General features: G+C 34.1%; 1 protein-coding gene across 3 annotated transcripts; it reads right to left on the reverse strand.

The window, feature by feature from the left end:
* Positions 1-1,042: 1,042 nt before the first annotated feature.
* On the reverse strand, positions 1,043-11,094 carry LOC123551193 (uncharacterized). Of its 3 annotated transcripts, none has more exons than XM_045339929.2 (2): positions 10,815-11,094; positions 1,043-6,591 (listed from the first exon to the last, which is right to left on the reverse strand). In XM_045339929.2, exon 2 carries the CDS (start codon positions 6,493-6,495, stop codon positions 5,197-5,199), a length of 1,299 nt encoding a protein of 432 aa, XP_045195864.2. In that variant the 5' UTR covers positions 6,496-6,591; positions 10,815-11,094; the 3' UTR covers positions 1,043-5,196. The 3 variants fall into 3 exon arrangements, with proteins under 3 accessions (XP_045195864.2, XP_045195863.2, XP_045195865.2); XM_045339928.2 differs by having other exon boundaries at positions 10,761-11,094; XM_045339930.2 differs by lacking the exon at positions 10,815-11,094 and adding an exon at positions 10,533-10,754.
* Positions 11,095-13,943: the final 2,849 nt, after the last annotated feature.

The raw sequence follows: 13,943 nt of genomic DNA on the forward strand, positions 1-13,943 counted from the left end.
GTTAAAAATATTGCCTGGAATAAAACAACAATTAGAGTCACTTGGTGATGAAATAAAAGATATACAAACATATCAAGGTTTACACAGCTATTCCAAGAACCACTACAAATTACAGGGTCTCCTGGAGCTTTAGCTCCTCTTTACGCTCAGCCTGAAGAACTTGTAGAACTAGTGAGGGAATATAAAAAATACAAGGAAATAAGCAAAGAATTCGAACCTACTGAAAAAGAAGTTTGAAAAATTGGGGGCAAAACCAAAACAAACAGAAGTTAATTTAAATAAAGGTATTGACCTAAACGCTTTGGGTGTCTATCCAACACCAGAACAAGTGTATAAAAATACCAGCAAACCTGCAAATTGTTAAAGAAAATGTGACAAAAGACATAAAATCCCTAAATGCTAAAGCAACGGGTAAAGAAAATAAAAACAATCCTACAGAAGCTGAAAAAAAGAAGCAAAAGATTTAAGATATCAAGCAAAAAAATTACAAAATTACAAAGAACGAATTATATATATCGAGAAATTTAAACCTACATATATGGGAGAAGGAATAAAACATCACAATCCATATAAAGTTTCACCCAATGGTAGATATGGTAATTTGGTAGAGCGTCCGCTTCGAGTGCGGGAGGTCGTGGGTTCGATCCCCGGCCGCGTCATACCAAAGACGTAAAAATGGTACTAGTAGCTTCTTCGCTTGGCGCTCAGCATTAAGGGGATAGTGCTAGGACTGGTCAGCCCGGTGTCAGTATAATGTGACTGGTTGGGGTATCATGCCACGTGTCTACGGCGTGATATTCCAGTGAGACAGCACTATAAAGTTGGGCATTGTGCTCACTGCTACAAGTAGACACCGTCGTTTATATGACTGAAAAATTGTTGAAAAAGACGTTAAACCCGAACACACACACACACACACACACACACACACACACGCACACACACACACACACGCGCGCACACTTAATAAACTTTAAGGTCAAGATAAATTGATTGCTAAGGATCAAAGAACTGGGAAAGAAGTAATTAATGTTATGGTAGATGATGATTTGATTGATTTAATTAACAAAAGATATAACAATAATAAAAAACATTCAATACTTTCTAGGAAAATATTTAAAGAATTAACAGAATAATCAGTATTACCTATCAATAAAAGAGCTATGAAATTTAAAAAAGTAATTAGGGGTCAAGGTTGTGACGTTTGTCCATGTAATCCAGAAGAATTGGTTAATGACTTAGAGCTTATTTGTTGTTCAATTGATGCTGGAAATAAAAATGAAGAACTAAAAAATGAAGGTATTAGCATAATTGATAAACAACTAAAAATAAATAAATTGTTACCAGAACAGCATGAAATGTTATATAAAGAAATATTTTTCTTGAATATAAATGGAACAAAAAATAGTGTTAAGTTCAGAAGCAGTTAAAAACGATAATAAAAATACTCCAATCGATTTTACAGTCAGATTCAGTCGTTCTTCAATTTTAGATAAAAATAAAACTTATGTTGTTGGTTTGGATAGTATTAACACTATGACTTTCTCTTGGCATAATATTAGTGATGAATATGACAATAAAAGAATTCGTTATAATAATGGTAAAGAATGGAAAGATATTATATTTACAGATGGTTCTTACAGTTATACGGACATTAATAATTATATCAGGGAAACACTAATAAGTAATGGTGATTTTGAATTTGATAAATCGGACATTGCTCCAATAAGTTTGGAATTTGATTTAAGTAGTTTTAAGATATTAATTTCAATTCATGATAATTTTATATTGGATGTAAGAATGTCAAATTTTCATACATTGCTTGGATTTGAGAAAAAAGCTTTGAGAAATACTGAATGGGGAACTACAACACCAAATGTAACTTACTCTGTGGATACAATTTACATTCATTGTGATCTTATTGACAATTCACTTGTTGATGGTAATTTTAGTGATATTATCTATGCTTTAAGTAATGCAGATTTAACAAGAGCTTATCCATTTACAAAAGAACCACAAAGAGTTGGATATTCTGAAATTAATAAAAATGTTATAAATTCAATTAGAATATATATTACAGATGTGTTTGGTAGAATAATCAATTTTAATAAAGTTGAAACAAGTTTTACATTAATTTTAAAAGAAATATAAATTATGAAATTATAAAATTTAGTTTTATATAATGTACAAAAAAGTTTATGATAAAAATAAAGGAATATTTATTTATGTTGATGCTCAAACCGGAGAAGAAATTATACAAGGTTCAGGTATCTTTGACACTTTAACAAAATTGTTTTCATCTTCTGTTGCATCTTCAATTGGTAGTGCTGGAAAAAAGCTCTGGAAACTGCAGGAAAAAAACTGCACTTGAAAGTGGAACAAAAAAGATTGGAACGGAAGTCGGAAATTTAGCTGCTTATAAAATTACAGAAAGAATTAAAAGTTTTAAAAAGCCTGTAACACCTGATTTTGGTAACTTAATTGCTAAGGAATTACAAAAAAACAAATTCAAATAATGAGGAGGAGGATATTAATATAAGATTAAATAAATCATTGTCAGGATCTGGAGCTTCAGCTCAGCGTAAACGTATTAACAGATTAATTTATAAAAAATATAATAATATATAATATACATGTTTAGAACAATACAATATTGTGAAAGATACGAATTAACTCCTATTCAATTAGATACAGCTTTAATATCTGTCTTGGGAAATAATGTTAAACAGCAAAAAAGTGGGTATCACTTTACAATTAATGATAGAAGTTCATATTTTGATTGGTTTAATGGCTATTTTGAAATAAGTTTTAAAGTTAATAAACTTGCTAATGGCAATAATTATGCTGATGGAGATCAAATTGCTTTAATTAATAATGCAGCTTCAGTAATTGATCAGCTAATAGTTAAACAAAATGGAAAAATTGTCTATGATTGTAATAATTTATATAAGGTAATAAATGTAAAAAGTTTAGTTGAACTATCTAAGGATTATGTAGAATCAACTGGAACAAACGAATTTATCTATTTAGATGATACCGCTAGTGCTGACCAAGCTGGATATAATAAAGGTTTTGCTGCTAGGAAGTTATTAATCCAGGGTGGTAATGAGGTAGATGCTAAATTCCGTTAAATAATTATTCATTTTTTCAGAGTTTGGAACAAAACATGTTACCCCCAAGTCAGATACAAATAACATTACAATTAACAAATGATGATGAATTAATTTACAGAGTTAATGCTGCCGATGCAGGTAGGGTAATTGTAACTAAATTAATTTTGTGGGTTCCACGTTTAATTTTCAGTGATTATGGACTTAGTTTAATTTCTGAAAGATATACGAATGCAAGGTGGAAATATCTTCGTGAAATGATGACACAATCCGCAGATACTCAGCAGAGTAATATAACTTTTAGAATAACAGCTGGTGTAACAAAACCGGAACATGTGTTTGTTTATTTACAACGACCTGATAAAAGTAATTCAGAAGAACATAACCCACATTTATTAGATACATTTAAAGTTAATGCAGCAAATAATAATTGTACGTTGGAATCTTGCCGTCTTAGAATGCCTTCTATATACAACTTTGTCAGCATCATTACGTCTGACTCAGCTACGAGTGCTATCTCAATAATGCGTTTTACCACACATAAAATAATTTTTTATGGAAAATCTTTTATACTCGATAATACGTGTCACTCATTGGTATAACATTTACATACATTACGTACACCTCTTCAAGCTTTACTGATGATCAGTGTGATCTATATGATGTGTTTAGCGCATATAAAATAATATTTCTCATTAATTTATGAAAGATAATGATTTATATTCAATGAAAATGTCATTGTGCAAGTATTTTATGGCTGGTATTAAATTTATACATACATTACGCTTTCACCAGTCTTACGGAGCATCATTACGCCGACCTGACCTGTGATTGCTATCTAGATAATTGTTTTTCCATTTATAAAATGATATTTCTCATCAATTTATGAAAGATAATGTCTTGTATTCCATAAAAGATGTCATTGTGCAAATTTTTTTAAGGCTGGTATTAAATTTATACATACATTACGCTTCTGTCAGTCTTACGGGGCATCATTACGCCGCCCTGGGTTTTGAATTATTATTATTATTATTATTATTATTATAATAATTATAAAATAATATTTGTTCTAAAGTTATGAAGGATGATGATTTATATTCCATAAAAGATGTCTTGGTACATTACTGTACATTACTGTATTAAAGCAGACCCTACACGAAACATTTGTCGTGTGTTCGTGTCGGCGGGTCGAAGTAACGAAAGGTCGAAATCAGCTCAATTGTCGTGTGTTTGCTTTTCGCCTTTCGAGGCGAATACACAAAGACACGACAGAAGAGGGGCGACAACACGAAGTTTTAATACCCGCCGACACGAAAAGTTATTAATACAAAAGTTCGTATGTTCGCCTCTGAAATTTCGTTATTTCGCCTTTAATGTTTCGTTTATTCGTGTATTCGCCTCGAAAGTCGAAAGGCGAACACATTACAAATAAGCATTATTTCGACCTTTCGTGTTTTCGCTACTTCGACACTTCGTCTCGCCGACACGAACACACGAAATGGCAGAAATCAGTCACCATACTTAACAGCCTTGTTAAACGTGTCAGTTGTAGAGCTATGGTGGAAGTTTTTCGCCCGATCCGCTCCGTGGTCCGCTCGAATATAGACTATATTAGTATATAATGTCATTTTCATGCCAGTTTTTTCGAAACTTTGTAAAGAAGAATGTCTGTGGATGATTTGGGTAAAATAAAAGTGAAAGAAGCTACCTACGCAATATCAGCGTATCATCACGTAATTCAGTCACGTACCAATATTATAATTGCATCATGGTCAACCCGTTATGTCATTAGTAATCTTGATGTCCTTTTAAGACAAGGATAGTCTCGCAAGAAGTGAAAGGCTGGGAAAGCCAATTTAGAGATATTATATATTGTTATTTTTACATAGAAAACAAAAACAGAGACATTTATTACCATTGATACACTTTACATGTACATGATTATTGTAAACAAACGGTTTCCGTTCACACAGAAATTAACTTTGATTATAGGTAAATAACGTACAATCGCAAAAACTGAAAGGCCTTACGCTACTTTCAACAAATTTGCCATTGTTTAAATATTCACTCAGTCTTTCACCAGTCTCTAGTCATCTCTTCTTGCTGAATTAAATTCCGAATTGATCACAAGCGATGGGCTTCGAGTCCACTCCCTCTTTGTCAAACGTGTACAAAGAGAATCGATGCTAAGTGGTCGGTAAGCGCACATGACCTTCTTGGTGTTTAGAAATCTGTCAGGAGGGATTACGTACAGATTTTTCCAGCTGTCACGTGGGGCGGTCCATGTTGCAGACGACAGGTCATTTGGAGATGCAGGACTTCCAAATCCACTTGCCAAGTCCAGCGCCGTTTTCGAACAAAATTCAATGAGGAAAATATTTGATTTTTCAGACGGACATTTTCCACAGCCTGTATGTATTATGTCTTTTGTTTCAAACAATTCACGAAAATACTTATCCAAGTCTTTGCGGCTTGCATCGGAAAACCTTCTATTTGCAAACTTTGGGTCGTTCACGGCCTTGTACACGATGTTGTTCACAAAATACGCTATGACGCGCTTGCTATTTACTCTAGAATCTGTATCATCGACACAACAGCCCGACAATGGAGATTCGTATAGACACGAATACATTAATTCTTGAAATGATACTGGCTGATTTTTCGTCCTGACAGTTTTAATCGCAAGTAATTTCACGTTTTGTACAGTGTGGTACAAGTCCATTTCAGCTCTAATTACATTTTCCGCTCTTACCTCGTTGGTCTTCATAGTTTTGGAACGTCTAAACACTTCCGTGTAGCCAATGACAGTTATTTTGCAAGTTGTTTTTTCTCTGTTATTATAGTCAGCAACCTCCTCAGAACAGGAATAAGGGCAGCCGAAAATATCAGCACAGGGAATAAAGTAAGAGTATAAGTACACCCTACATTTAGCGTTATCACCGTTTTCCTTGTGAAAATTGTTTATAAGCCTTTCTATTATACCTTCATTTACCAGCATATATTCCCCATGCCATGGGTGGTTTTTGTACTGTTTATCACCTTTCCAAGGGCTATGTTTCCAAATTTCTTCGCTTACTTTGTTCAGAATCACGGCACTTGTGCTACACTCAATCATTTTTCCGGCAATATCTGGTCCATTTGTTGGACAACCTTTCAACAGTCTTTTAGATAGCTCCATGGGCTTATCAAGCGCAGCATCTGGAAGCAATGCCGCAACTAGATATTGTCCTTTATCAGACGTTTTGTATTTATTTTCTATAATTCTGAAGATTTTTTCTCCCCAGTCTTGCATTTGACTTAGAATAGCTTTGTCGTCATCTTCTGAACAGGAAACCATTTGGAAAAAAGCAAAGAGAGCTAGAAATTTCAGGAAGGAGTGAATCATGTTAATGAGTTATCACTTTTATTCCGGGATCTTTATGGAAGTGAAGCACGTAGTCAACGTTGAAAGTCTGTCTTCTGTGGTGAGGTCATTCGTCAACTGAAGAAGAAAACAGATTGATTTTTAAATACGGAATGAATCAATAGAGGATATTCGTTCGTTTCAGATTATTCACGGAGTGGAAAACAGATTTTCACGATTGAAAATGAAAAAAAAAGTGCGTTCGCTAATGAAAGACAGTTCCATGATCTTAAATGTAAAACAAAAAACCAACAAGAACCTTTTTGTTTCATGGCTTCTCAGTGGCTTAAACTAACTTTCATTCCTAAGGCGTTATGACGTAACAGTGTTTATTTCTTTTCATATTTATATCAAGTCTTTGTATGTTCTAAATGGGAAAGGCAATGTTGTTCTTATATAATATAATTATAATATAATACTATCTGCTAGGATTTCTTAAATTATTTAAGGAAGTGAAAGAATTTTCAAAATCGGCCTAAAAATGGGAAAGCTATGAAGATTTCAATATTTGATCAAAATGGCGGCAATTTTGTTTCCATGGCAACACTAAACAAAATGGCGGATTTACTAAATTTCTAGATATGTATTTGAACTGCATTTACGTATTTCTGTAAAGTCATTTCTATACTTTTTCCAGCTTTAATGAGAGAAATTACCATGTTTTTCAACTCACACTGAAGAAACATTGGAAAGTTATCTATTTAAAAGGCTATTTGCTTTAAAAGAATTCAGCAGTGTGTAAATGACGTCATAAACACACTAAAATGGCCTTCATGATCAGCCATTTTCTTAAATTTCAAACTGCCGTATCTTTTTCAATAGTGGTCTGACTTTATCAATTCTTTCAGCGTTATGAAAGGCTTGTGGATGGCTTTCAGACATTCCTTGTCCTTTAAAAAGCCTATGTTGGTAGGAATTTACAGTTATTTATAATAAATATCCATCCGCGTTCAATATGAAATTATCAGAATACATTTCAATAAATTACTGAAAAGCTTTTTATCAACGGTAGACACCTGGACCATACTCCTTTGGCTACCCAAAACATTGTTCTAAAATTCTAGAGTTATCTTCTACTTATTGTCAAAGGAATAATTTAGTACACTGTTCTGCGCTGGTACCTAGCAATATTGAAATTATCCACAGTAGATAGGAATCAACACCTGCTTTCCATTGTCGTAAATATTTATCGTCTGCATAAGGTTTTATTTAGAACAGTATCCATGACTAGATACTTTTCTTCGCTTTGATTTCCCGTTATGATGGTTTCGGAACTTCAAGCCGAAGAAAAACTAGAAACAGAAAAGTGTGTGGTTATCAGTATAACCCCTTTAAACGCAGCGAAATGTTTCTAGCTAAATCACACGCCACGGCCAGAGTAGAAGAGTAAAATAGAGTAAATGATACACAGACACACTTTACATCTTTTTGAATCAAATCAAGGATTTAAATACGCCAATTAAGTTAGGTAATTATGTCAGTATTGACAACCTTAAGCAAAATCACGCCAATTGTTGTCAGTATGCCCATATCCTGTAACATTATATTTTTACTATTTAACCTTGAAAGCGTTAATCTTCAGTATCATGTTTTTTTTTTTTTTCAATCTTGCACAAAAAATCGGTGTGACTCAAATTCATATAATTTTTCCATAGTTACTATTTATGTATAGACATATTGTTTTTGCCCTGTCCGTCCGTCCGTTCTTCCGTTTGTCCGTCACACTTCATTTCCGATCAATAACTGGAGAACCATTTGACCTAGAACCTTCAAACTTCATAGAGTGGCAGGGCTTATGGAGTAGACGACCCCTATTGTTTTTGGGGTCACTACATCAAAGGTCAAGGTCACAGGGGCCTGAACATGGAAAACCATTTCCGATCAATAACTTGAGAACCACTTATCCTAGAATATTGAAACTTCATAGAAAGATTAGTCATGCAAAGTAAATAACATCTATTGATTTTGGGGTCACTCTGTTAAAGATCAAAGCCACAGGGGCCTGAACATAGAGAACCATTTCCGATCAATAACGTGAGAACCACTATATTCAGAATATTGAAACTTCATAGGATGTTTGGACATGCAAAGCAAATGACACCTATTGATTTTGGGGTCACTCTGTTATAGGTCAAGGTCACAGGCGCCTGAACATGGAAAGCCATTTCCGATCAATAACTTGAGAACCACTTGACCTAGAATGTTGAAACTTCATGGGAAGATCAGTCATGCAAAGTAGATAACTCCTATTGATTTTGAGGTGTCACTCTGTTAAAGGTCAAGGTCACAGGGGCCTGAACATGAAGAACCATTTCCGATCAATAACGTGAGAACCACTATACTCAGAATGTTGAAACTTCATAGGATGTTTGGACATGCAAAGCAAATGACACCTGATTTTGGGGTCACTCTGTTAAAGGTCAAGGTCACAGGGGCCTGAACATGAAGAACCATTTCCGATCAATAACGTGAGAACCACTATACTCAGAATGTTGAAACTTCATAGGATGTTTGGACATGCAAAGCAAATGACACCTATTGATTTTGGGGTCACTCTGTTAAAGGTCAAGGTCACAGGGGCCTGAACATGGAAAACCATTTCCGATCAGTAACTTGAGAACCACTTGAGCCAGAATTTTTAAACTTCATAGGATGATTGGACATGCAGAGTAGATGACCTCTATTGATTTTGGAGTCACTCTGTTAAAGGTCAGGGTCGCAGCAGACAGAACATGGAAATCCATATCCGGTCAATAACTTAAGAACCATTTGAGCTATAACCTTCAAACTTCATAGTGTGATAGGACTTGCAGAGTAGATGACCCCTATTGCTTTTTGGGTCACTCCATCAAAGGTCAAGGTCACATGCGGCTGAACATAGAAAACACTTTCCAATCAATAACTTGAGAACCACTTAACCCAGAATATTGAAACTTAATAGAATGATTGGACATGCAGAGTAGATGACCTCTACTGATTTTGGAGTCACTCGATCAAAGGTCAAGGTCACAGGGGCCTGAACATGGAAAACCGTTTCCAATTTATTAACTTGAGAACCACTAGGCCCAGAATGTTAAAACTTAGTGGGATGATTGGACATGCCAATAAAATGACCCCTATTGCAGCCAGCTAGCAGTGTCTTTTGACTTTCGCTCCTGTCCCCTATTGACTTCTTGCCTGTATGACTATGCATTGGGGGGAGACATGCATCTTCTAGTTTCACATAAGATTTACATTTTTCTGTGTATAAACAGTATTATTTGTTAGGTTCAAAGAAGCACACCCCTTAAGCATATATAACTAACCACAGTATTAATGTGAGTTACCACTAAATAATAGGAAGTTTTTCTTAACAAACGAGTGTTATACTTAATTTGTTATTAAAAAAAATCATAATTAATTTATATAGTTTGTTAACTTCATTTGATGAGGACTTCCTACAGTAAAGTAAGCATCTAAAAATAAAATATTTTATTGAAAGATGCGCTCTCTGGATATAGACGAAACGTTGATACAGATATTCGTGTTTATAAGATTTTTGTAATCAATGGTAACTTTTTATATGACTTTTGATATTTTTGTACAGAAAATAAGAACAGTAAAAACAATTCATTTTAGAAATAATTATTCCTCAGTATTGAGTAATCTCTCCTAGAAAATGACCGAAAGAAAAGTATTGCGGAGGTAGAAAAACAACGATATACAGATGTGCATTACCTAAATATCACCACTTCATGGAAACAAAACACTTCCTTTTACAGGTTTTGAAGGTTACGGTTATGAGATCATGACAGTATGGTGGCTTACTTCTGCCTATATTGTCACTTTGTTATTCGCTTAGCGAAACAGGAGCGCACAAAAAGACACAATGAGGAAAAAATAACCCACCCTTGTCCCAAATAACAAATAAAGCTACATATGCAACGCAAATTTGGGCCAAATAGTCAGTTTCTCAGGAAAAATCCCTGAAAATTCGTTGGAGGTATGATGTCAACAACGGGCAGCCGTGCGATACTTACTGGCTATCCGTGCATACTCCCAGGTTAAGAAAACGTCGATGAATTAATAACACCAAGTAAATGAGCGCATGAATACGTTTACATGACTATGCACAAAATACTTCTAACAATAATCCAATCAGCCTTTTCAGTAAATTGTTACAATGACAATAAGTTTCAAAAATATGTTTATGTCTATAGATAAGTCACTTTATAATTCAAAATCCCTACTTGTAAGCATACACTTACCGAATAAAATCGAAAACAGTAGGCAATATGATATAAAACTGAACTTATTATTACCTCACGCTTCTCAAATAAAAGCCAAAAGTTTATGAAAATCTGGTGAACAAATAAACTTAAAACATCCGCAATCAAGTGGATCATCAGTCTTAAAATAGACTGGTTAATGTCCAGGTAGTTTTTGATGACTAATGTTTTCTTATTTCCATGAATACGGTGTTTTATTTTTCATCATTTACAATTATTCCGTGTGACTTGGAAATCCTTCACAGTAAAATCATGGTTTTTAAAAACATTTTGCTTTAAAAAATCTTGCTAATGTGACAGTTAAAAAAATAACACGGCGTGCTAATTCATATAAGATAAGAATACACATGTCACAGTGTTTATTTACGTTTTTAGCAATTTATCGGGTAATGTTTCAAACAGTGTGGTTTTCGTTTTATTTATTTTTCACGTTAGACGGACGCAAGGTAACAAGAGTACCGCAATGCGGACAATATAGGCCGGAATGTACCTTTGACCCCTTAGTGTGACATTGACCTTGAAGCGAGACATCCAAACATGTCCTCTGCACGTCGTCTCGATGTGGTGAACATTTGCCAAGTTTCTTTAAAATCCTTCAAGTGGTTCAAGTGTTACAGAGCGGACACGAAACAAACTCATATAAACTTTGAATACCAAGCGTGACATTGACCTTGAAGCGAGCCATTCAAAATATGCGTTCTGCACGTCGTCTTGTTGAGGTGAACATTTGTGCAAAGTTTCTTCGAAATCCTTCAAGGGGTTCAAGAGTTACAGAGCGGGCACGAAATTGCTAATGGACGGACGGACAGACGGACACCGTCGGCATAACGTAATACGCTCCCTTCGGCTGTTAAAAAATCGGACATCGTTTCCACAATATATGTTATTAAATAGCTATAGAATTTATAAAATTTGCCAGGAACGTAATTATGTTTTTTCACCGTATTAAAATGAAAACGAAATCTACAGACCTCAGGAACTTGTTTTCCTAACATTGTTACATAATAATTTTGCATCTGACGTTGTCCAATGCATGTAACATTTCATGGGTTAAACTGAATTGTTGTGATAAAAACGATTTAAAAGATATGAAATAAAAAAGATTGTTTTGTTTCACATTAAGATTGAAATATTTGTGTATTTGCTTAGAGCCATATTTTGGGTTCCGTGTGACTGGAAAAAAGATTAATGGCGACATATACCAATCTGTTCAGTAATGTCTGAAGTTCATTTTAAGCCATGTCGCCAGTCTGAATTCCGCGACTGGACCGAGATATGACGTCATAAAAATGGCGGCCATTTAAAAAAAATAAATATATCATCATCTTCAAATGAATGATCAGAGTTGTTTGATTTTGATTCTAAAAGTGAGTTCTTTTGTAGTTTACATCGTACACACACATTATTATATCGCATTTTGTTATTTTGAATAATAAAAAAACAACGTCATTTATACAATGTTAAAGGTATACTATGCCCAAATTCAATACTGGTATCTGAATATATGAAAAATTACCATATACTATGTGATAGTAAAATAAACATATTTGTGAGTAATGTGAAATTCTACATACTAATAAATATGTAACAAAATCTATAAGAAGATCCTTCGGAAGCACAGAAACAACCAAGCAAGGTAATAGCAGACTCGGTTTGTTCATAATACTTATAAAATATGCAACACTCCTTACGCTCCCAAGCACCGGCCTTAGCGGAACTCTATTACATAGGTATTGAATGAACTCCATGGGCCCCCAAAAAAACAACAGAAAATATAACAACATTGAATCCAAGTACTGGGAGACTTTTACAGCCGCCACACACACACACAGTATGAATATGTTATACCACTAAACAGACATGTAATTGTGATTGCAGCATATACATTTAGTTTATATATTTAGCTAAGTTAAGAAATGCTTGATGAGGATTTTCTAGATTTAAATCAATATGTAATGATGAAATATTTACGTGAGCATAGTCGATAGTATATCTTTAAAGGAATATGGAATAAAACAAATGTTTTGATGAAGTCATTTCTATGCAGTATCGTAATAATGAAATATAGCATCCCGTTTAGTAATAATAAACTTACCTAACTGAACACAATGTTAATAATAACAAAAAAAACAACAAAAAAAACAAAAAAAAAAAACAAAAAAAAAAAACAACAACAAACAAACTTATACAAAAACACAATCACCTCGCTGGGGCTTGACTCACGACCCTTCAAAACAATGTATATTAATATACTGTAATATAATTCTATATGTGGGCTATTTCACGAGTCTTTCTGAGTGAACGAACGCTTTTCTTTCGGATGAACTCTTGTTTTTCTATTTAATTCAAATGGACACCACTATAGAATAAAATAGAGTAGTAAGTATAACTATATATAATTTCACTTTTACATTTAGTAATTACTTTCTACTTTCGTTGCTGTTGTTGTGACATTCATATATTGATGTTGTTCACCCATTAAATCGATGTGTAGCGAAACCCTTTAACCAAAATATATCGCTGTTCCGTAAAATAGACATAGCATCAAGTGCAAACAGACATGATGTCTATCGGACATTTGCAATCGTTTCAGAAATGTTCTAATCTCTAAAAAACATCAATCCATTTGCTTCTAGCATTTTGTTGAAAATAAATTAACTTCTGTTGTAAATATCTTTTTTTTACTTATACTGTTTTGTACCTGTAAAGATGTTTCAAAATCTCTGATCACACAGACACTAAGCCCGAGGAGCACATCTTTGCAGGATCACCTGTACGGTGATAAAATGTGTACTAGCGCTTATACAACGGTCTTTTCCACTATTCGAGAAAGCATTTAATATGGTGATCGTGACATGACATGGTAGACTGACTTTGCATCTTAGTAAAGATAATCAAGATCTTCTTTAGAAGTCCATACCTATTTTATTGCACGTTTTCCACGTTAGGTGATTCTGGGTCATTCCGCGGAAAGCAAAAGTCACAATTTGACTCAACTCGTCACAGAATTTTACGTGCTCGATCCTTATATATACGCAAACATCCACAAACCTGCGGCTGTTCGTTGTCATAGCTAATAGCATTTACAACTTACACTCCGTGTATTATGCATTCAACATTAAGAAGTACTGAACTAAAAGACTACTTTAAACCCATCAAAAT

This window comes from Mercenaria mercenaria, chromosome 4 (genome assembly GCF_021730395.1).
Source record: "Mercenaria mercenaria strain notata chromosome 4, MADL_Memer_1, whole genome shotgun sequence".
NCBI classification, from domain to species: domain Eukaryota; kingdom Metazoa; phylum Mollusca; class Bivalvia; order Venerida; family Veneridae; genus Mercenaria; species Mercenaria mercenaria.